This window comes from Thermobia domestica, chromosome 13, assembly GCF_964235325.1.
Source record: "Thermobia domestica chromosome 13, izTheDome1.hap1.1, whole genome shotgun sequence".
NCBI lineage: Eukaryota > Metazoa > Arthropoda > Insecta > Zygentoma > Lepismatidae > Thermobia > Thermobia domestica.
This window is the reverse complement of record NC_137466.1, coordinates 41,159,193-41,185,205: the sequence shown is the minus strand read 5'-3', so window position 1 is coordinate 41,185,205 and position 26,013 is coordinate 41,159,193. Positions and strand designations below refer to the sequence as shown.

Here is a 26,013-nt window from a genome sequence, read left to right as displayed (position 1 = left end):
CCAGTGTGAATTCCTCAAAAGCTATAAACTTTCAGTGACATGTAACAGTATCAGGAAGTTTGTGATGCCGAGTAGGGGATCAAGATAAGCGATGGGCACCACATATTTGTTACAATTCTTGTTTCAGGAACTTGCGAAACTGAATGCAAGGAAGCAGGCTAAAATTTTCCGTACCAATGGTTTGGAGGGAGCCGAGAGACCACGTAAGTGACTGTTACTTCTGCCTGACAGATGTCAAAGGCTTCTCTTTAAAATCAAAACATCACATCCAATATCCTAATTTGGAGTCATCAAGGTGCCTAGTACACTATAGTGGAGAAATACTTGTGTCGAAAGCTCCTGAAAATTGTACATTTGATGTGGGAAAAAGAAATTCAGGCAACGAGGACGAGTTCGAGCTACCATCCCTCCCATGTGCACCACATCTCATCACACAAGAGGAGTTAAACGATTTGACACAGGTCTTAAATCTTTCGAAAACAAAACCGGAAATTTTAGGTTCTCGCCTTCAGGAGTGGAATCTATCTGGAGAAAAATGTCAAAATCAACACGTCTCGAACGCGAGTAACTTTTCATCTTACTTCTCGGAGACTGGAGGAATTGTGTTTTGTATAAATGTTAATGGTTTATATAGAGGTTTGGCCATGAACACAATCCAACAGAATGGTGATTGTTCATTGATACGTGTACTATAAGTCTCAAGGCAGTGCTGCTCCATATTGGTAATGCTTATGCATCCGTCCCATTGGAGTATGCTGTTTACACAAAGGAAACATATGAGGTAATGCGTGACACCTTGCAGTACTTTCAATATAACACATTCACGTGGCGAATCTATGCAGATCTTGAAGTTATTGTAATCCTTATAAACATGGAACAAGGGTATACCAAAGTTTATTGCTTTCTGTGTGAATGGGACAAAGTTAATCATTACGTGCGGAAAACATGGCCATCTCGACAAAAATATGCTCCAGGAATCAAGAACATATCACGTGAACGAATCGTGAACACCAAAGATGCTTTTCTTCTCCTATTACACATCAAAACATTAAATAGAAATGGGTCAGTTTTCAACCACGTGAAAACAAAATTTGCAAGCCTAAGTGATGCAAAGTTAAAACGAAGACGTGTTCATTGGCTCACAAATAAAAACTGTCATGCAGATAGTGAGTTTGAATGTATATACATAGAAAAGGTAGCATAGCAAGCATTCAATTTAGTGTATTTTAATTTCCTTGGTAGTACTGAAGCATCAAATTATGAAACTATTGGTAGTGATATGGTGCACTGCTTCCAAACCATAAGATGCCACATATTACAGAAATTACAGTTTTCGGATTCACATTTGGATTCTTTCCACAAAATTTAGAGGCTGTTAATGACGAACATGGTGAATGGTTTCACCAGAACATTGCAACATTTGAAAAGCGGTTCAGTGGACGATGGAACAGCAGTATGTTAGCTGACTATTGCTGGTCTATCATCAAAGAGACTACTTTAGATAGATATAAGAGAAAAGGATCACAATTGTTATTTCCGTAGAGATTTGTATAGACTTTTGTTTGTATACGTAAAATGTATTCAAACTCTATCATGTGTAACTAAATATCATGTAACTGCACAATATAATTGGTACGTATTAGGAGGAAACTGACATCACATATCGATTTAGGACCTCTAACATATTTAAAGTTGCGTGTTTTCAACTAAAGGACATTTTCATAGAAATTTGTATAGTCTTATATTTGTCTATGTAAAATGCCTGTCTCATGTCTGTGTAACAAAATGTCATGTGACTGTACAAAAAAAAAAATAGTACATGTTAGGGGAAAACGGACTTCAAATATCTGTTTAGTCCCTCTAATTTAGTTAGAATAACCTGTTTTTAAGTAAAGAACAGAACATGACCTCAAATTTGTTGTACAATATTGTTAGAACCATTTGCAGAAAAACACAAATGAACAGAAATAAATATATAATTTGGAATATATAAACTTTGAAGGTGGCGTTTGAGGGAAAAGACTTCTGTAACAGAACGGGTCGTTTACACATGGAATATTAAGATTTTCTTGGTCACAAAAATTACTATTGTTTTGTGTAAAAAAAAAAAGTTTTATATTGCATATTTTTCTCCATTTATTGAATCAAAAGATCCAATATATTTGAGGCAAAAACTTTCTTGTAGACCTTATATTTTGAGAACTACATACAATGTAGCCAAACCAAAACTAACAGTTTAGTCAGTATGATGGGTTTATTCCGTAAAAAATACGAAAACTCGATTTAAGGGCCATTCAAAAATGTTGTGGCCCCATCAAAAAAACTCAATATATCTCATTCAACCAAACATTTTATTTTACGTCCCATATTTTGAGAACTACATATACTATAGCCAAACCCAAATTATCTCTTAACTCAGTATGATGTGCTTATTCCGTAAAAAAAAAAAAAAAAAAAAAGAAAGAAAAAAAAGCGAAAACTCGATTTAGGGGCCGTCCCAATTTTTTTCTGGCCCCTGATCCAAAAACTAATTGTTGGCCAAGATTGCAATATTTTGATATATATATTATCATTCCTGAAATTCTTGTAATTTCTGAAGTGTACTATAGAAATATGATTTTAGGAATGGTCCAAAAGATAGATCAAAAGATTCCAATCTTGGTCAAGAATTTTAGGAATGGTGCAAAAGATAGATCAAAAGATTCCAATCTTAGTCAAGAATTTTAGGAATGATCCATAAGATAGATCAAAAGATTCCAATCTTAGTCAAGAATTTTAGGAATGGTCCAAAAGATAGGTCAAAAGATTCCAATCTTGGTCAAGAATTTTAGGAATGGTCCAAAAGATAGATCAAAAGATTCCAATCTTGGTCAAGAATTTTAGGAATGGTCCAAAAGATAGATCAAAAGTTTCCAATCTTGGTCAAGAATTTTAGAAATGGTCCAAAAGATAGATCAAAAGATTCCAATCTTGGTCAAGAATTTTAGAAATGGTCCAAAAGATAGATCAAAAGATTCCAATCTTGGTCAAGAATTTTAGAAATGGTACAAAAGATAGATCAAAAGATTCCAATCTTGGTCAAGAATTTTAGGAATGGTCCAAAAGATAGATCAAAAGATTCCAATCTTGGTCAAGAATTTTAGAAATGGTCCAAAAGATAGATCAAAAGATTCCAATCTTGGTCAAGAATTTTAGGAATGGTCCAAAAGATAGATCAAAAGATTCCAATCTTGGTCAAGAATTTTAGGAATGGTCCAAAAGATAGATCAAAAGATTCCAATCTTAGTCAAGAATTTTAGGAATGGTCCAAAAGATAGATCAAAAGATTCCAATCTTGGTCAAGAATTTTAGGAATGGTGCAAAAGATAGATCAAAAGATTCCAATCTTGGTCAAGAATTTCAGGAATGATCCATAAGATAGATCAAAAGATTCCAATCTTAGTCAAGAATTTTAGGAATGGTCCAAAAGATAGATCAAAAGATTCCAATCTTGGTCAAGAATTTTAGGAATGGTCCAAAAGATAGATCAAAAAATTCCAATCTTGGTCAAGAATTTTAGGAATGGTCCAAAAGATAGATCAAAAGATTCCAATCTTGGTCAAAAATTTTAGGAATGGTCCAAAAATGGATCAAAAGATTGCGATCTTGGCCAAGAATTACTTTTTGGATCAGGGGCCACAAAATTTTTGAATGGACCCTAAATCAAGTTTTATTTTTTTACGGAATAAGCACAGCATACTGAGTTAAGTGACAGTTTTGGTTTGGCTACATTATACGTAGTTCTCCAGATATGAGGCCTACAAGAAAATTTTTGCCTGAAATATATTGGATCTTTTGGATCAGGGGCCACAAAATTTTTGAACGGCCCTTAAATCGAGTTTTTTTAAATTATTTTTTTACGGAATAAGCACAGCATACTGAGTTAAGTGATAGTTTTGGTTTGGCTATATTATATGTAGTTCTCGAGATATGAGGCCTATAAGAAAAAAATTGTCTGAAATATATTGGATCTTTTGATCCAAAAAAAGTCCATATGCTCAAAAGTGGATAGTTTCGGAGTTATAGGGTGCCTACAACGTGAAAAAAGTGAACTTCAAAATTCATAGTTCCACTACTATGGGAACTATCGTAGTCAGGCCAAAACATCACTGAGACTCTAATATGTTGCTCCAGTACTTACACACCAATTTTTAGAGAGGTATTACCTGACCAGCGAACGAGTGCGGGCGGCCGGTTTTGGAACTAAAATGCAAGCCGCAGTGTTTCTAACCGGATTACTTGTAATCAATCTATTACAGTTCTTTTTGTCCTGTTCGGAATAAAACACTTCACGCATATGCTTAAGTCAGGGGCAGATCCAGGGGGCGGGGCGATTGCCCCCCCAGAATAGGATATTTTATTTTAAAAATAAAACCTAGGAATGTTCACCTTTGTATTATAAGTGTAAAATAAAATCTAAAATAGGTAGGCCTTACTTTTTTTGTTTTACGTTGCAGAAGTCAAATAAAGCAATAAATTGCAATAAATTACTTACATTAACGTTCTTGCTTAAAAAAAAAAATGTCCACCTTCGAAATCGCAGATGGCCATTTCTGTTCTAGAAATTGCAGACAATAGCTACTTCTCCTTTTCTTAAATTGTTATACCTTTTTATCAATACACTTTTACCTTGATTTGACTTCGTATGATCGCCCCCCAAACATTCAGCCTGGATCCGCCCCTGGTTCAAGTTAAGACAAACAGTTTCAAAAGTTATTGAAGTTATTTGCATCACATCTTAAGTAACAAGCCAAAAAAAAAAAAAAAAAAAAAAAAAAAACTCCATATTAACTTGCGAACAAACTAGCAAGTAGCGTTTTACAGGCTGCTCCTGTTTTATAATAACATCGAATAAAACGTAATCAATTTTTATACAATCTGCTTAATACACGGTAGAAGCTCACTGAATTGTCAATTGTGATGTGTTGTTCTTAAATTGGTAATTTCCATTCATATATCACTATTCACAATACACCTGCATTACTGCAGGAATGGTTCACTACAACCACGTAACTTACGGCGTTCTTTATTAAGCGGAAAGAGATTAGGCTATGCATAATATCCCTGAACTGCAACTTTTAAAAACCGTTGGATACATTGTAGAGTGAAATTCTCAGCTCCTCTGTCCCACCGCGGTTGCCGAGAAACTGATGTAAACACAACAGCAGCGCCATCCTCCCAAAACCGCACTGCTATCCTGGTCAGGTAATAGGTAGAGAGTGATCAAGTGCTCCAAAACAGTCTCTCGAAAAATGATTGTGCAAGTACCGGAGGCTCTGAAAGATGCTAGTAGCCAATCCGACTATGACTGTATACCACTGTTAGTGAGTGTTCTTAAATGCGTTACCAATATTGACAGTCAAGGTTCGTCAGAAATGATAAGGTAATGAACTCTCCCTCTCCTGACCTCACCCCCATCACTCAATTCTCTCAGTTGCGCCCGTTTTACATGAATAATGTCAGGGTCAGATACGTCATACCGTTGCATATGCCTTCACTTCGAATACTGATGCCTGCCAATCAAGATCTTGTGAAATACAGTAGATTATTCAGTTTTTAAATTGTATACCTTATATTCAATTATTTATCTTAAAAATAATTACCTATTTAGTTTCCTTATATATTTTTATTATTCAAGTTTTCGTTATTGATTTTGCCTATAATTCCAACGTCCGCAATCTGTAATTATAATTGGACTTGTGGGTGTGTATGGATGCACCTGTGAACCAAGCGCAGCCATGTCAAAGGCAACTTGAATGCCAGATACAACAGTTCCAAACGCACGACCACTGAAGGTACTGTTCTTACATAACCTGATTCTAAATATTGAGCCTACTTTCCATTTACCACTTCGTTTCTCTCTACAGGGACTGTCCATTACCACTGTCCCACATACTGGAGGAACACTTGACCACGAAGATGGTACATACAGAGAGTTTAGTTTAGGTATTCCAATTGTTACTGCAGGACCACAAATAACGAAGGTTTTGGGACAAGATTTAATGTTTGTACTGCTCTTGTATCCTCCTGGTGTGGTGCAGAGAATAGCAAATCTTTTACACATCTCAGGTGCTTCTTTCACTTCCAAAGCTATTAGCATCTTTCTTGGCACTTCCCTATACATAAACTCGACAAAAAAGATGTCTTTACCTTGCTCCATAGCTTCTTCTAAAAGATAGTTTGTTCTATTCACGGAAGGATTTGGCGTGACGTGATGTGTTTGTTCTTTCATATTCTCCTCCTCCTTGTCCTCATTTTGAACATCTGAAGAATTTGGAACAACACTGCTCTGAGGAGACATTAGTTCACCTACCTGTGGTCTAAAGGGACTGACCAGAAAAGATATGTCCCCTGAACCTGGAATGGTTTCCAGTGTCGAAGAAAAACTGAGATCATTAAATGAAAAACTCACGAGTTTCGTAAGCCAATTCACAATAGAATAAGCTACTGCCTTTTCCTCTGGATCGATACTTTCTAACGAAGCTCTTAAGCTCATCTGCAAATAAGGAGGACATCCTATATTTCTTGAGTTAAGATTACATGCGACATTGGACAGATCTAGAGTGACAAAACTCTGCAGAAGAGAATCGTGTACAATTTGTGAGTACATGTCTAATCCTCCGGGTAAAGCTGGACTAGATATTTCCTCGTGAGGCGATTCCAAACTTGCACGTTGTCCTAAAACAATATCTGAAGAACACGTAGATGTGGGTGCTGTGTTTTCAGACATCACACTCACGGATTTAGAGAGTTGACTGCTATAACATTTACTCGGTGAAGACAAAGAATCTACTTCGCTGAACGAACGCTTCACAACAGAAGAAAACTCTTGTTTATGTTTCTCAGGCGTGATTGGGAATGGATCCCAGATACTAGTCAAAATTTCTTGTTGTGAATCTCCTCCTGGTTCAGATTGCGTTGTGATGCTCAGCTGCTGTATGCGTTCTAGAGTGTGTTCATCATTTTGCAGACCGCTTGAAGTAACAATATTGGTCATGTGGCAGGTGTGACAATATACTTTCCTCTTGCGCTGTTTCTTAGAACTGTTAGTGACACAAAGCTGACAAATAGGGTGCTCGCACGGAAGGATCTTTGGTAGTCGTATCTTCATGTCGTAGTTATTACTGCAAGATGGGCACTGCAGAGACATCTACAAAAAATAAGATTATTAATTAATTAAATAAGTTATAATAATAATAATTATAATAATAATACTGGATGCAATTAGCTAAGGATAGAAGTCAGTGGAGAGCTTTTGTGAACGCGGCACTGAACCTCCGGGTTCCATAGGCCATAGAGTTAGTTAGTTAGTTAGTTAGTTATAATAATAATAAAGAGTTTATTTATAGTGTTAGAAACAGGGATCAGCCACGTATATAGCTCTTTGCCAAATTCAATACTCAGAAATATAACTGTTTAAACTAAATAAATGAGTAAATACGATGTTCACTTACTTACTACAGCTTTGAATTGATCTTAAATTTACAGTTAAATCTGTAGCTTTCAATCAACCTTAATTTATATCTTGATCTATAGTTTTCAATCAGTCTTAATTTACAGTGCAGCATTAATTCATATCTTGCTCTACAGCTTTCAATCAGTCTTAATTTACAATGCAACCTTAATTTGTTTCTTGATCTACAGCTTTCAATCAGTCTTAATTTACACTGCAACCTTAGTTTGTATCTTGATCTACAGCTTTCAATCAGTCTTAATTTACAGTGCAGCCTTAATTCATATCTTGATCTACAGCTTTCAACAGTCTTAATTTACAGTGCAGCCTTAATTTATATCTTGATCTACAGCTTTCAATCAGTCTTAATTTACAGTGCAGCCTTAATTTATATCTTGATCTACAGCTTTCAATCAGTCTTAATTTACAGTGCAACCTTAATTTATATCTTGAGCTACGGCTTTCAATCAGTCATAATTTACAGTTCAACCTTTGTATTAAATCACATATACTGTTATTTTTATCTAAATATCAGAACAGTTTCTTTTTCTTGTTAATTTTCTTGAGTTTTTTCTCATAGTTTCTTAGTACCCTACCTAAAATAGACTTAGGGAGGTTGATAATAATAAGGGAGAGTTTATTACTTTATTGCACTGCCCATAGTAAGATATTAGAAGAACTACCCTTGTAAACAGGGTACTATATAAAAGGTACATTTTACATCTTCGAATTTGAGGAGTTATTAATATGAGCTTATGAAACTTTGCATTGTTGTCTTTATTTTGTGACGTTATTCAACAAACATTGGTCGTAATTACTAGATCATATATTTACTGGTGATCTTGGTTTCTGTCAAACCTTTTTATTTATTTCTTTTCTGTTTTTATATATTTAAAAAAAATATATGTTCAATTACATTACCGTAATAAAAGGTTCTGAGACAATGAGATAACGATTTATCACTGGAATAGATAGGGATTACTAGAAATATAATCTAGGTATTTAAAATAGATGTTTCTTCGAAACAATTTCGAAGTTAAAAATTGATTGATTGATTGAGTTCAATTAAGTAAGGAGTGTTTAATATTTTTCCGGCACAAACAATAAATTACCAATTTTCTTTAAAATTCATTAAATATGTTATATGTCCTCATCTCATAAAGTTAGAAATTTTGTAAAATACGGGTATGAAGAAATTCCAAAGTTAGTATTAATTCTGTTAACAGAGCGATACTCTTGAGGTAAAATACTATTTTCTTTACTTGATTCAATCAATATGCAAACCCTGTTTAGACAACTATAATTCGACACTCAGCAGACATCGTTTAGATGCAACAGGAACAAATACAGTTTTTGAGTTATGTCAAATTAACCTTATTTGTGATAGAGAATCACACCTTTTTTAAGAATTAATGTGTATTGAGATAGTTTGAGTTATTTATTTTATCGGTCAAGTTGTTGTTTACTGTAACTGCATATAGTCTGCTGTTGACCAGTTGTTCACTTACATTTGTACATTATTCTACAAACTATGAAGTTGAACATTGAAGTAATTAAATTTATTTGATGTGTTTTGAGATTGTCTACATGTAAAATTTTAATGAAAATTTTTAAAAAATCAAAAGGATTTTTTTTCGAGCAGCAAAGGGTACAAAATAACGCTGGCTCCCGTGCCTCAAAGAGTTAATTTGTTATAAACAGAATAATTTTGAATTGGTAAGAAAGTTATGAAGTACGAACAATAGGGAAATGTTTAGGAGAATAAATTTAAATAAACAAGTTATCTGATTTAGATGAATAATTTTGAATATGCCATAATGAAGACTCATTATTGGAATAGTTTAACTAAAAAACAAGACTAAACTAGCCTAAATCTAACCATAAGTTTAATTCAAAGCTAATGTTCCAAATCATCATTATAGGTATTCTGTCATTCTTGGCAGATCACTTGCTGCAACTCAGAAGCTTCCATGCTCCATGGTCTTTCGCTAACCTCTTCGTTTCCACGTATGAATTCTCTGTTTTAATATCGTCCATTAATTGTAGTCTCTTTTGCCCTCTTCCTCTCTTTCCTGCCATCACCCCCTCTAGCACGTCCCTCATGATATAGTTTCTTCTTACTCAATGTCCCAACCAGTATCTATTTCTCTTCTTAAAATATCTAAAAATTTTCTTTTCTTCCCCCATCATTTCTACCACCCCTTCATTCGTTTTCCGCTCGACACAGCTAATTTTTTTCCATTCTTCTCCACACCCACATTTTCAAAGTTTCCAGTCGATTTTTTATCCTTTTTGCGTAATGTTCATGTTTCCGACCCATACAGCACAATACTCTACACTTATAAAACATTTTATGAGTCTTTTTCTCAACTCTTTATTTAAGGTTCCACAAAATAGTATTTTCTCTCTCCTAGGTCCCCCCCCCCCCCCCCCGCAAAAAATCTAATATCTATAGGATAAGCCTACATTTTAATCAAACTAATTAACCATTACGATAAAAAAATAAACAAATTTATTTCAACGAGAACAAAGCAGTAATAATTCTTGCTAGTTAAAAGTACAAACTAAGGAAATGTATCTTAACTAGAAATCCCAATTTAGGATTAATTTATCATATTTATGTTTTTTAAATAGTCACATAGAAGTAGAAATTCTACTGCATTGACAACATGTTTTGGATATCATGAAAAAAAAAAAAACTCTCTTACTTTTACCTGTTTTCATTATATACAAAAGATATTTTTGGCGTACGTATGGAATATTCTTCACGGAATGCATCGTACAAAAATAATTAAGAGACAACTTTAAGATAAGCTAAACGTTTAATATGATTATTTAATTTCACACGTTGCAATAGGAATATCAATAAAAATTACCATTAAATACCACTATAGAACCAATAATTATGCAGCATTTACACAGGTCAAGAGCAAATGAACTAATTAAAAACATACTGTAAAAGAAACTCACATAATAAGTAGAATTGGAACTGTACGAATCCAAAAAGAACTATAAATTAAACGAATAGAATCGTGTGTACCGTAAATTATAATAGAACACATGTGTGTTTTCAGAAAGATGTATAAGTCCTATATATTCTAGGCTACTGAAAAGCTCCGGTTAAGTTTATATGATGTGTTTTCACTTTAGTATATGTTAATAGTGTGCACAGGTTAATTTAACAGATAAACTTCAAGTAATTGTATACATGAAGATTTACATATTTATTTCACTTCTAATAATGTATTGATTAAGTCATTTGACAATCGAGATACACAGTTGAATTGAAGATTTTATTTATTTAGTGTTATTTTTTCTAGTTATTTAACCTGCTACGAGTTACTGAAAGGTGGCCTCTGACAGACAGATGCACATGTTGTAAACAAAACGAGAGGGAGGGTTGTTCGCCAATCACAGCACTATTCTTCCAGGCTGTTTCTAGGTAACGAAGGTCACTGACCGTGCTGTGTCGGTAATTGGGACGACTTGTTAAATGTCTTAAAACTTTCTGGACGGGTCTTTAGATACCAGCGCTTTCCCTGTGGACGAATTTTATATATATATATATATATATATATATTTTTAAAATTCGTAGAAAATACAGTTTTCAACACAATGTGATTTATTATACCATTCTATAATCTACAGAATTTCCACTTTACACAGTCGTATAACATGCAACACTTAATATTTATTTTCCTACTTTTTAAATGTATATATTAATTATGGAAATTGAGAAAAGATTTTTTTACAATGTAACAAAAGGTATAGAGATACTCTATATGCATGTAATATGTAAGTATAGTTGGAAAACATCCACAAAATACACAATGTGAGATTTTAGAAGGATGATGCTTGTTATCTGTACATGAAAATTGAAAAATCACAGGTAATTAACCTTTGTGTGAAAAAGTTGAAAATACTGTGGGACGCATAGACCGACATTACATTTAGGGCAGTAAAATGTAGTCTCCTTTCATGCCCACTTGCCTGTTTAATTTTTACGTCTGATTCCGCAAACTTTGCACGATCTGCATGATCTTGATTTGTTGTCCAAAGATGGTACTTTGTGTAGGAAGTGACGCCCTGTGAGTCTATCAGCTATGGATGAAGTTGAAAGTCGGTTTTGAAAATCTTTACCTGCTTTTATAACAAGAGTTTCTCCCACTTACACGACGAATTCCTCCAGACGTATGCTACCGTTTTCTGGTTTCAGTTGCTTAAAAATTATGTATGCATTCACCACTGACCTTATGAAGAGGTGAGGAAACAGCTTTTTCCACCACTTCAATGTCTTTCGTTTTTAAGGGTAGTAGCTCACCAGTTGATCATTCCGATCAGCACCACATTCGATGAACCACAAGCTAAAGAAAGAAAGAAAAAAACGCTCCTTTCTACGAAGGTACAATCACAACTCGGTTGCGATAATAATGAACACCCACTCCTTCTAGCGCTTGGAGTGTGAACTACATACTCAGAATTCACAAATACACGAAATGGGGTGCGAGCGTCGCCCATATCAATAAAAAAGAATAGTGTAGTGTGAGCATAGCCTCCAGTCCATCTAATGGGACAAAACCTTCACTGCTCGCAGTCCGTCCGAAATGTGTTAAGATGGGTTGCCACGTTAGAAGAACTTGTAGCTGTCATTAAAAAAAAAAAAAAAAAAAAAAAAAAAAAAAAAAAAAAAAAAAAAAAAAAAAAACCTACGATATTTCACCATGTACACATAGTCTTGAAAGCTCTACCGAACTGTCAGACACTGCATCCAATAATAATAATAATAATAATATCCCTGTTGTCCTATAATAATAATAATTATGACTGGCACGCATCAACGCTAGAGAGTTCCTGAGATAAAAAAAATGATGAATAATCAGTATTATTTCATTTGTATTTTGTTTTTGATGATTTGATACTTTTGATATTTTGCATTTGTATTTTTTAAAATTTTATTTTGGTTATCCATTATTTCTCCAGATATACTCAAGGCCATACCCAGTCTTACATTTCAGAGAGATATCACCATTGCAAACAAAACAATTGTTACATGTATATAATTTATTATGGTTGCTGCAGTATATACTTCTAACTTTAGTCTTAAAGGTTAAATCTAGCGACATATAAACATAATCATACATAACTAAGTTATATATATATATATCTGCACATCAACAAATCTTTACCAAATTGCAAACACTAGATAGGTACTTCAATATCATTTCAATATAAACTTAATTAGACATCACAATGAATAGTTAATACAATTCTTTATCTTCTTTTCACCAGAACTTCACATTCCATGAACCTACATTTATTACAGCAGTTCACATATCTTCCTAATCTCCCAATATCTTCACCCGGTCTTCACACACACACACACACACACACACACACACACACACACAAACTAAAGCACTTCTCCCTTCATTGATTAACCGTCGATATCTCCAGTCCCGTCCTCCGCCATCCTAATTATGAGCACACAACTCGATTTGAGTACTAAGCTCCCTCTGAATATTTGAGCACAGCCCCTTTTCACCACTAAGCTCCTGAATATTAAGCACACAGCTCTACGTGAGCACACAGTTACTTCTAAACTTCGAAGCACACCTTCTTTTGAACACTATGCTTCCTAAGTATACAGTTCCGCTTAAATGTTTCAGTACACAGCTCACTTTGAGCCTAAGCAGAGGGCTCCTGAGCACACAGCATCATTACTTTTCGATCCTTTATCTATATTCTTATTGTTTCTCCAAAGTGGCCGATCTATCACCGGTCTTATCTAGGAGTTGTCAATCTTTTTCAAACACGTATATAATTTATTGTGGTTGTTGCAGTATATACCTTTAACTTTAGGCTTAGACGTAAACACATAAACATCATCACATATAGCTACGTTATATATATCTGGACACAAACAAATCTTTACCAAATTATAAATATTAGATATGTACTTCAATATCGTTATAATTCCCACAGAATATATCAATGAAAACTTAATTAGATATCACAGTGAATAATTAATACAATACAATAAAAGCTTGAAAAACTGAACTTAATTAATCAACACTTATTATTATTATTATTATTATTATTATTATTATTATTATTATTATTATTATTATTATTATTATTATTATTATTATTATTATTATTAAGTATTCTGCCTTTTGGCATGTCCTGTGATTTGTTTTTTAATTGAGCCTGGAAATGTTTTCATATGTTTCTCAATCTTAGGTTTCCTCTTTTAACTCCCAATATTTGCTTCTATTTTTCAAATCAGTTGTGTTCTTTTTTTTACTCCTTGCTTTTCTTCTATCTTTCCTTGTATAGCGGTATGAAGAAAACAATTTCTTCGCAAGATGTGCCCAATCCAATTGACCTTTCTACGAAGGATGCTGGCTAAAAGATTCTTCTCTCCACTTCGTTTTAAAACATCTTTATTACGCTCTCTGTGCATTTTATCTTCTCTATCTTCCTCCAACACCACATTTCGAAGCTCTCTAAATATTCCTTCTCTAACTTTTTTTTTCGTGATATCTAAATCTCTGAACAATACACTCCAATACTCCATATATAGCATTTGACCAATTTCTTCCTTCGTCCAAAATTGAGACTGCTAGTTAAGAGTGGTCTTTTCTTGTTGAATGCTTCTTTGGCTTTGGCAATTCTTGATCTGATCTCTTTGGTGCAGTACGCTTCTTTCGTCCAAATACTTCCCAGATATTTGAAATGATCGACCTCTTCAAGTTCTCTTTGTTCTACCCTGACCTGTAAGGGTGCATTTCCACGGGATATTCTCATGACTTTCGATTTTTCCACATTGATTTCCATTCCATAGTGTTTCCCATTGTCAACTATTTTGTCAATCATCTCCTCTAGTCTTTTTTTTGGTTCTAGCTATAATAACTGTATCATCTGCATACCTGATGTTGTTAATGGTCTGGCCTCCAATGATCACATAATTGACTCGTTTACTTTCCCACCCTCTGGAAGGCTTTTGTTTGGTTGGGGACTTGTGATCTTGTCGAGCACACCAGACGGAAACGGAAGATTAAAACTAACATATTGACTCTATCATTTAACAAATAGCCTCTTGGAAACCAATCCCTTCTAATTAGGCTCTGCGCTACAGTGTAATCTACTCTGGGGTTGTAAAATACACACACCACACTGAAACATATGTCTAACACTAAATTTCATGTATTACACACAGCAGCAGTGATTATTGCAATAAAACAACACAACGCAAGCTGTTGTGTTTTTAAGATACTAGACACAATTAATTATTTACAGTCAATTGTTTCTTAAAAGCTAATAAGAATTATCGATGATACAAAATTTACTACTAAAACGGTAGGTAAGTATAAATTTAAATTAACCTGTTGCTGCTACTACGTAATGATATCGATATCTTAAAATTAATATGCAATTGATTTCACCCTTCATATCAACCTCAGTAAAAAAAAAAAAAAAAAAAAAAAAAAAAAAAACTAGTGTAATCTAAGATGTGCAGAACAATATTAAAATGTACCCGTTGTTTGACTTAAGTTTGTTTCAATCTTATGGTGTTGGTTGTTTCTCATTCTACCCAGATATAAAGTCTACAAGATATATATATATTTATGATTCTACAGACTTTGGTGCAAATTGGTTGGGGACCTGGTGCCAACCAAAATTGTTCCCAATTAGGCCCCATAGTTTCTAAGGCTAATCATGCTTGACAGACTTTACGAATTGTATCATTGACTTTAATTCAAAAATTTAAAAAAGACCCCCTTCGTATTCTTCAGCTTAAAAAAGACTCAGACAATATGTTAACACGCTTAAGAATTTTAACAATCATTTTACCTAGTTGCAGTTGTGATTCCTGATGGTCCTTCATACTTCCCAGATTTCGGCTGTCTCATAAAGCCTTGTTCACAGAAGATAAAAACACGAGGGAAAACAGTGAAAACATCGGGAAAAATAAACAGAAGAAACTCATCGGAGTAGCGTAATACAAAAACACCTTGTCTTGACTCTTAGTCATACGCCAAGTAGTGGTGAAGCACACTATGAAATGAGGCAGGTCCTCAACAGGGTGGCTAAGGGAACTATATCCTCCTAAATTTACGTTGCCGTCCCAGACCAGAATAAGTCATTATGTGCTGTACGAAAATAAATACAATTTAAATATATGTAAAACATGGTTTATTTTAAATTCATTTTAATCCTTTTAAGAGAATACGACACGAAGAAATATAAACTGCTAGGAATGAATTATACGGAAATAGAAATACACGTATTTTCAGGAAAATATTTTTATACAAATTTCTTGGTAATCCCTTGATGACATTATAAGTAGAATATAGCTCGTGGAATGACAAATTGAATTAAGAGGAATGGTGTGAAACTCATATGGATTTAGAAAAGGCCGTCAGAAACGATACAAAACAAGTTTCAAAACGTGCGAATTTTGGCTGAAATTGGGATGTTCTTTGTACGCCTGAGTAGACATCTAGGAGCTAGTATGAGAGAATAAAACTGTCAACTCAATAAGAAACAACAGGGAAGATATATTTTACAAAACACCCTTCTCTGTTTTTCAAGTATTAGGGGCTAGGGAAATGGATGTAATTGGGTTTCAGATTTTATCGGTGCTGCTGTCGAACACCAGCCCCAAATTTGCAAAAATTTGGAAGAAGATTGTTACTTTATCAAAAAAATATTGCTACTGGATTAAAGTTGTGCAGGTAGACGTGACTAAGAATGCATAATTCAAGAAAGGTTATGTAGTACTGTCTTCTCCTTATTTTTAATACAATCAATATCAGTGGAGTTTCCACATACCCTTTGTATATCCGATCTCACTCTTTAATATGCTATCTATTTTTATTTACGTATACCTTTTACTTTCAAGCGTGGGTAGGTGAGAAGAAAGTATGGGATTCATGAACATAACCGAGTTTGAGATATCAACGAATTTTCAAGCTTCATGTCTCCTATACCAAGAAAGTTATTTTTGGATGACTTCTCCCCACTGTATATACAATCGGCTTGAAGTCATATATTTCAACATCAAGACCAAATTTTAAACATAAGGATTCTCTAAGATTTTCTAGTGTTTCTAAGAGAGTTTATCGAATTTTCGTCCCACCCCTAAAAATAGAGATAGTTTTCTGGAGGCTGAAAACCAAAATTTTCTTTTTTTTCTTTTCTTTTTTTTCTTTCTTTCTTTTTTTTCTTTTTTTTTTACAATGGCTCTAACAATTTTGTTTATATTTCATAAATTAATATATCATTAACAGCTCTTAATACGTTATGTCATTTTTCAGGAAAATATCCAAAAGGAGTAAGTTTTTTTTTTTTTTTTGGATGATTGTATAAAAACTCCTTAAGCGATTTTGCACATATCATATAAACACATATTTCATTAACAGACATATGATGTAAGTTGTTTCTCGTTTATAAGATCCACGACTGATATTTTACTGCTGAGTTGTTTTTTAGGATGAGTTTTTCACAACCAATTGAGACGATTTTGTTAGTATTTCATAAATGAATATTTAATTAGTTATTCTGTAATGTGACATAACCCATTTCTCTGAAAAATTCCAAAAGGATTAATTTTTTGTTTTTGATACTGAGATTTTTTCGAACGATTTTCTCAAAAACTTCTCTGATAATTTTGTTCGTATTTCATAAATATATGTTTCACTAACAACGCTATAACGTGTCATAAGCCGTATCTTCTGAAAAGGTCAAGGGCTAGTTTACTCTTGTGGTGGATTTTATTTAGATGATTTTCTCAAAAACTGCTCAGCCGGTTTTCTTCGTATTTGAGAAACAAATAACCTTATAATGTTCGTCTGAAACTATTTCTTCTGAATAAGCAAGGGGTTGAGAACTCTTGGGATTAGTTTTTTTTTTTTTTTTAAGACTGTTTTATCAAAAACTATTCATACCATTTTGTTCAAATTGCATAAATAACTGTTTCACTAACAACCCTATAAAGTGGCAATTAGCACTTTCTTAAGAAGATATCCACAACAGATAGATTGTCTTTTAGTGTAAATTTTGTCACATGAATTCCAGCCAGGAATCGAAGTGGGTCTTCCACGTCAAAGGCATCCGAGTCTCCCTAGGCGCCTTTGGTGTGGGAGACCCAAGTTCGATTCCCGGCGGGAGCTCATGTGGTTCAAATACCATGTTAAGCTGTAGATCCACGTTTCATATACCCTTGCTGCTGAAAGAGATCCTATACTCAAAAATCTAAATGTAAATTTTATTTTCAGACCGTATCCTCAAAAACCTATCAGACGGTTTTGCTCATACTTCATAAACAACCCTACAGTGTGGTGTGAGTTGTTTCTTCTTAAAATATCCACAAGGGTTAGTTTATTCTTGAGGTTAATATTTCGAACATTTTTTTTAAAGCACTGAGGCGATTTTGCTCATACTTTATAAATAAACACAATAACACTCTGCAATATGGCACACGTCATTTCAAGTAACGGTTAAAAAGGAATAGTTTAACGTTGGGGATAAGTTTTCTTCGAAGCTTTCTGAAAATATATATTATAATTTTGTTTAATATTTCATAATTAAACGTTTTATTAATAATTGCAACATAATTTAATTTAACAAATGGAAAATAATAAGCTTAGTGTGGTGGTCCGTATCTTTTATTTCAGTTTTCTTTAATATTTGTTTTAATAGATTTCTCGGAATTAAATACATGGTGATACGGATTTCATTTGAGTCTAGAATTTCTAACTGAAGTCCGATTTTCATGCGGTTTGTGGCAAATGATCAAGGAAGGATGGGAGATTTATGGGACTAGGTATACTGGTTTAAATTCATCCGGGGTAATAACAATCACGCCTCGAGAAAAACAGCACAGCAAATTTTAACCAGTATACCTTACAATTGGAACGAGGTTTTGGATTTTTAAAGCGAAATTGCAGAATACAAATTAAGTGTTAGTTAGAATACAAATTAAGTGTTAATAGTAACACCCATAAATCACATGTGGATAGCTATAGCCGGTTTCTTGCCACAAACGACAGAGAGATTTCTTGGGCGACCTAAGGAGTCGATAACTGACATCTTCCATAACAACCACCAGCGGGGTCCGATGCGTCCCTGTCTTACTCAGAACTGATCCTGTTTCTTCCAATCTAGTTACTAGCGACCACATTATGTTCTTGTCTGGGGAAGAACGTGAAGCAAATTTGTTTCTGAATGCCCTTTGCATAACAACAACAAATTCCGTTCTCCAAAACTTTTAACGACAAACTCGTGTTGTTCCAAAGAACTCGGGCTGTTCTCACTGTGCCCTGATCATACACCGTAGCACAGAACAGTACAGCACAATTCCCAATACAGCGGTCCAGTTTCCTGCTTCTTATTGGTCTTGGTGAGGTTGCCGTCTAATGAAAAAAGCTCAAATCTCCACACCACACCACACCTCGTTCCAATTGTAAGGTACACTGATGAAAATTTGCTATTTTTCTTGAGGCGTGATCGATATTAACCCGGACGAATTTAAACCAGTAAACATAGTCCCATAAATCTCCCATCCTTTCTTGGTCATTTGCCACAAACCGGATGAAAATCAGACTTCAGTTAGAAATTCTAGACCCAAATTAAATCCGTGAGTTTTAAAAGAATCACCTTGTAGTTTTAAATAGTAAAGAGTATTATGCTTACTTAATCTAATCTATCTCCATTTTAGAAACTTACATTAGTAAGAGTAGTATTAAGAACCCCTCACATTTATCTTGCCCAGATTAACGGAAAAACAGTTTTTCCATATTTGGAGTGAAAGAAATTGTAGTGAAAAAAAAAGAAAAAAAAAAAAAAAGAAAACTTTACGCTATTAAAATCCTGAATTACTTACAACATACTTCCATAAACAAAAAAATAAAATGAAATCTTTCAGTGTAACGTCTCACGACTATTCCCGTTAGTCTAAGGGAGACGAACTTCAATAAACAGAATTTCATTAAAGGAAATTCTAATAGGAGCGTTAAGTTTTGTACGGGTTTCTCAAATATCTACTCTCCTCCTCCTCCTTCTTCTTCTTCTTATTGTTATTATTATTATTATTATAGGAGGTAACTTGAATGAATGAATATAATTAAAATTATCGTTGCCATGCATCCCAACTCTCAGTAATTATTGCTGTGGAGTGGTTTGAAAGTTTTAATGACTTTCCCTTCCAGTGGCGGCGTAAGACAAACTGGGGCCCGGGGCAGGTGAAGTAGATTGGGGCCCCTTTTCAAACAATCGTGATTTATACACTTCTATTTTTGACATTCATTTACATAATCATTCTTTTTGTTTGCTCCTTCCCCTTTCCCGTTGGTGTGTGTTTAGATCATTATAATCGGGGATATATTAAACAAATAGAGGTGACATGCAGCATCCCTGTCTATTTTTTAAATGCTTAGAACGTCTTCAGGCTGGTATCTACAAATAAAACTGGACCACGATTATCATTGCATATTTTTTCCTTTTTTATTCGTTTTTAAACAAAGGACACGATAGAAAAAGGATTAGGGATACAAGTGTAACGGAAACTACAACCCACAACAGAAATAACAATCTTAAGAACAAACACTGGCGTCTCTGGCGTGTAAAATTTGGGGGGGGACATCAAAGAAAGTGATTTAAATTGTAGTAAATAGCCCAATCTATTTATTATCTTCGATTCCATTTGTTACCTTTCTGCTTACCTTCACGGACTCCCTGAGACATATCAAGAACTCTGTTATACACAGCCTGAATGTTATATTCCAAATAAATATAATTATTATTATTTATATGTTATCCTGTCGTTAGTAAATACATTTAATTAGAATATAATATTGAATATCTTGTACTTCAAAATATTGGGGGGACGCGTCCCCCCCGCCAGAGACGCCCTTGAGAACAAACAAAACGTAACAATCAAGAATCCAGACCAGAATTTATCCTACACCTATACTATCGTAGTATCAACGCGTACTGTAATTAGATGGAATAGTGGAAGTAATGCTCCTAATAATACAGAGACAAATTTACGTACAAAACGTAACAATGAGCTGATATTGCAAAAATTGCAAATATTAATATAACCGATGCTATTTTTAAATGTAAGCTCTGTTTTCTAGAATACTTTTGTTCGGTTCTCGCCTTTGGTGTTTCTCCTGCGCATTTTCTCATATGGTTAAGTTTATTCATAGTTTCTCACCTGTCTGAATTTAAGTTAGATGGGTTTTATTTGATTAGATTTTTCTTCCTACAATTAGCCCCATTCACTTTAACATTCGGTGTCTCTCCAGTGATAATGTACGATCTATTTAGTTCCGCTGCTTTTGCCGAAATATCATTGAATAGTTAATGCACTAGAATATTTCTCTCCTGCTTGTTTTTTTTTTTTTTTTTATTGTTTCCAGATTTCGCTTTTGTTATATGATTATATTATTTTGTATTTAATAATTCAGTCATATTTATATTCTGTCACTTGTGACTATTTCCATTACCATTTACTAACATACTTAGTATTAGAATATATTATAACAAAAAAATCCTGAATATATTGAACAATTGGGGATATTATAGATTAAATGTGTGAGCACAGAATTTTACTATGGGTTATACCATCCTACTTTTCATTACCACCTATCACCAGTCAATTGACAAACCTTGACAGTTTTTTTTATTACTCTTTTGGTACTTTTGGGAGCGCGGTGGCTCAGTGGTAGAGCGTTTACCTCCTCTGCTTGGGGTCCTTGTTTCGATCCCAGCTCGCGCCGTGTGGACTTTGTGGTGGACAAACACCGTGCTCGTGGGTTTTATCGGGGTTCTCCCGTTTCCTTCCACTTTCTTCATTTCACTTTTCATTCATTTCTCATCATCACCCTCCCCTTTAGCCTAACCGGCATAACCGTGGGACGTATTTCATTTTCTTTTGGTACTTTTGTAATTTTATTGCCTTTACTTGAAACATGAAACTACTTTCGACAGTAGTTCCACTACCATATTAGCCTATGTTCCACCAACATTCAGAATGATACCTTCCTTGCTTTGGTAGCAGCGAAAGTCTCAACTATATTATCAGAATCCAGTGGATGCTATTTCATTTTCGATAGAAAGAATAACCAGATTCGAGAATCTTTCCTGACTCATTGTGGAACGCAAGTAGGATTCTATCAATTTCATTTTGGTGAAAAACCTTTCACATGATGCGACAGATAGGGGCAGTGTTATCAAAATTTGAAGAGCGGTTGCCAAACTATAGTAAATTTCAGGCCCCATTGAAGATGCATATTTCAGGATACCTTGTGGTGAAAAGTCAAGTTGTTCTTTTGCTTTCTGAGCACACCTTAGTGAACGGATCCTTACAATCCTGAAATAATAATAAGCCATCCAGGTCATTCGGATAGAACAAAGCCAAATCAGAGCAACATGCTTTTAAGCCTTTCCTCGCTCTCATCATCTAGCTGCTGCACAAAGTTGGCCATAGAACACAGGAATCCAAATGTGTCGTTCAGATCATGCATTTGAGTAAAATGATCATACATTTGTTGTCTCATATCTAGAATTTCATTGATAGAGCGCTTCACTTCGGCTTGTACAGTCAGGCTTCATTCTTTGCTTCTCCAGGCATGCATCTCCTTCTACTATGTGTACCCACAGTTATGTTTCATGCCCTGCAACGTCTTTCAGCTGTGGATATGATTTTCTTGCCCAGCTCAAGTCTCCAGATGTTAATGGTGTTAACCAGGCTCTGTAACTGTAAGAGTGTGATTGAAACTCATATCCTGAGATTGAAGGCATTTTTGGATCCGATCAATATATGAGAGATTTGCAGACCAGAAATATAGTAAAGCGATGAAGTTAAATGACTGGATGCTTGCAAGAAGACCAGCATATCTTCTAGTATCAAACGTTTCAATCGAAGTGTCACGTAGATCTTCCAACAGATTAATTAGTTCATCCAATTGACTAGAAAGTTCCTTTAAAGCTTCTGCTTTTGAACTCCATCTAGTGTCATTTTCACGTTTCAGACCAATCTTTACGTAATTTTGCAGCACATTCCAGCGGTGAGTAGATCTAGAGAAGAATACCAACAAACGTTCCATTGCTCTCAACAAAGTCACCGCCACAATCTTAACGTGCGCAGCATGGTTCAATGAATTATTGTTACAAGGAACGAAAATGGCCAAAGGACTTCTATTCCGTATCAAAGTTTGAACTCCAGAATATTGCCCGGCCATTGTAGCCTGATTATCACAAGACTGGTCTCTGGAATTTTAATCCCAAGCACATCACATTGAAGTTTCTTCAGTATTTCAGCAGAAATATTCTCAACAATCTTTCATTCGACAGAGATGAAATCAATAAAGCTTCCCGAATATGAAAAGAATCACGTTGTATATCAACAAATGGAATGATTTGTGACAAGTGTTCCATATGAGAACAATCAGGAGTTGAATTAAATATAATGCTGAAGTATTTTGATTATTTGAACACTTGTTTTCTTATTGAACATTTTCTTCACTAAATTTGTGGATTTAAATGTAAATTCATACGCCAAAAAACAAGAGCAGAAATGGGGAAACCAGGTAAGCAAACTGATTTCGCTCGCTGAAAATTCGACTTGTAAAGGACAAAAGAATAAAGACAGAAGGAAAATAAGTGAATCAGCGACTATAGCGTCTGCACCAAAGAGCTTTTAATTAGGAACAGAACACTAGTACCCTAATAAAGCATTATATACGTTGATTCCTTCTTTCTACCCTTCTCTTGAACTGATATATAAATAAATAAATAAACATTGATAGTTTAGGAAGTAGGCTAGCAGACGGGGCTCCATTACTTGCATCATAAGACCTTAAGATAAGATAAGATAAGATAAGATAAGCTTTATTGTCATTAAACAACATTTGTTGCAATAGACATTGTCAAATAAAACATATATATATATATATATATATTTACAAGTTTTATCACACTACCAGGCAAGTTTTATCTATGTATCATTGTTCTTGCTTTCAACTCTTGATAACAGATTTTTTCAAATTCAGAGATACTATATACAGAATTGCTTATAAGGAAGGATTTACAAAAGTTTTTGAAGTTGTCGTGAGGCATTGTGCGTACATTTTGTGGTAATACATTAAATAATTTCATACCTGTATACTTATAACTCTTTTGAGTAGTGGTTAACCTAACTTGTGACATATTAAGGTCGCTTTTATGCCTAGTATTGTAGGAATGAACATCGCTTCGGTGATTAAAATTATCTAAATTTTCTTTTATATACATGAGACATCGATAAATAAATAAAGAAGGCACTGTCATAATTTGAATTTCCTTAAACACTTCCTTGCATGATGCTGTTTTAGACAATCCCTTAATTATTCTTACTGCTTTCTTTTGCCATTTGAAGACATTCTGCGCACCAGAAGAATTACCCCAGAATATTATTCCATACTCCAAATGTGAATGAAAAAAGGCATTGTACGATGTTATAAGAGATTTCTCACTAATTACAGTTTTTAATTTACGCAATAAAAACAATACTCTGGATAACTTTCTACATAAATTTTCTGTATGTTCATTCCAATTTAACTTTGAATCGACGTACATTCCTAACAGTTTTACAGATTTACGTGTATCTGAATGACTCATAGAATTACTAAGATTAATGTACAAAGTTTCTGTTTTATCCTGATTTACTGTAAGTCCGTTACATTTAAACCATATAGAAGACAACTCTAACATTTCGTTATTCCTACTTTGAATATCAATTATATTTTTGTCTGAATTTACAACAGTAATATCGTCAGCATATAAAACACAACTATTGGGCAAAAAACTTGGAAAATCGTTTATATATACAAGAAAAAGAAAGGGACCCAATACACTACCTTGTGGAACACCATTTGTTACACACATGAAACTTGACTTTTCATTTCCAATGCGAACAGCTTGTTTTCTATTGCTAAGATACGATGCAATTAAAGATAATTGCAAGCCAGTAATACCATAATAGTGTAACTTCGCAATTAATATATTATGTGACACGGTATCGAATGCCTTACTCAAATCTAATAATGTAACTCCAACATGAAGATTGTTCTCCAAATTATCTAACACTTCTGATACTATATTTTCCACGGCTTTAGTCGTGGAACACCCAGGTCTAAATCCAAATTGCATATTATGAAATAATTTATTTTCCTCAAAATATCTTGACAATTGATTCTTAATACATTGCTCAAAAACCTTAGATATTATTGGTACCAAAGATATTGGGCGATAGTTATTAAGCTCCGTTTTATCATTTTTCTTGTAAATCGGAACTGTAACAGTGAATTTAAGGCACTCCGGAAATTCACCTTCGAGAAGTACGCAATTGAATAAATAGGTCAAAGGTTCAACTATTATGTCTATTATCTTCTTTAGCATGTTGTTAGAAAACCCATATATATCCTCACTATTCGAACCTTTTAATTTGTTGACCACTGACAGTACAGTTCTAATATTTATAGGGCTCCACAGAAAATGAGTACTATGTTGATTAATATTTGTCTGTGTCAATAAGCAAGCGAAATCTACTTGTGAACTAATGCCATTTTTAGCACAGTATTAACTTTCATTATATTTTAATCTACACTAACAAGTAAACCTTACGTTTGGGTGAATCGAGTTGCTGACTGAGACACATATGAGAAAGTAGTACTAAATGTTGTCAGTATTTCAGTGAAGTTGTAGGTGCGAAGCTCCAGGGGTTTCGGAGATACAGCTACCAGAACATCACATGGAAGTACAGAATAGTCTTCATACAGTTGGAGGTAAAAGCCCTGTAAGACCTCTTGTAACGACAAAAGGTGAATAACAAATATATGGGTACATATTAGGACTAGGGGGAAGTCATATAGTAGGGGTATACCTGACGGCGGCCATCTTGAAATCCGCCATTTTGAATTAAGGTTAAGTTTTTAAAATAGGAATAGGATCATGTGATACATGATATAAGGCGCAAATTTAATCAGAAGAACAATGATGAAGTTAATTTTGATTTACGCGCAATTGGTAAAAAGTTACAGGGGAAATTAAATATTGTTGCTGCATATGTATTAGTCCTTTACCCCACCTTGTAAATTTTGTGTTAATGATAATAATTAAATAAAAAGCAGATGGATAAATATTAGGTCTATGGTAAGAGTTGCCTTGATGGCGGCCATGTTCAAATCCGCCATTTTGAATGTGACAAAAGTTTTAAACAAAACGCATAACAGTGACACCTTATTAATAGCAAATTTTACCATAAATCCAACGGTATAACTATTTTTGCTTTATCATTAACCAGCATTTGTTATCGCACAAACAAGTTGCCAATTTAAGGAAAAATGACCAAAGTGGAATTGAGTCATAATTGAACTTGGGTCTTTCTTCCAGAAAAGTCCTCAATTGCTATTAATAAGGTGTCACTGTTATTCGTTTTGTTTAAAACATTTGTCTGATTCAAAATGGCGGAT

The 26,013-nt window shown here is 34.2% G+C and overlaps 1 protein-coding gene across 2 annotated transcripts in view; it reads right to left on the bottom strand.

The window, feature by feature from the left end:
• Window positions 1–5,671: 5,671 nt before the first annotated feature.
• Window positions 5,672–26,013, bottom strand: part of LOC145669176 (uncharacterized) — a 74,238-nt gene continuing 53,896 nt past the window's right edge. For both annotated transcript variants that reach the window (XM_081737506.1, XM_081737507.1), the window contains exon 2: window positions 5,672–7,189. In XM_081737506.1, coding sequence (XP_081593632.1) covers window positions 5,684–7,189 — 1,506 coding nt within the window. In that variant the 3' untranslated portion in view covers window positions 5,672–5,683. The remainder of the gene's footprint in view (window positions 7,190–26,013) is intronic.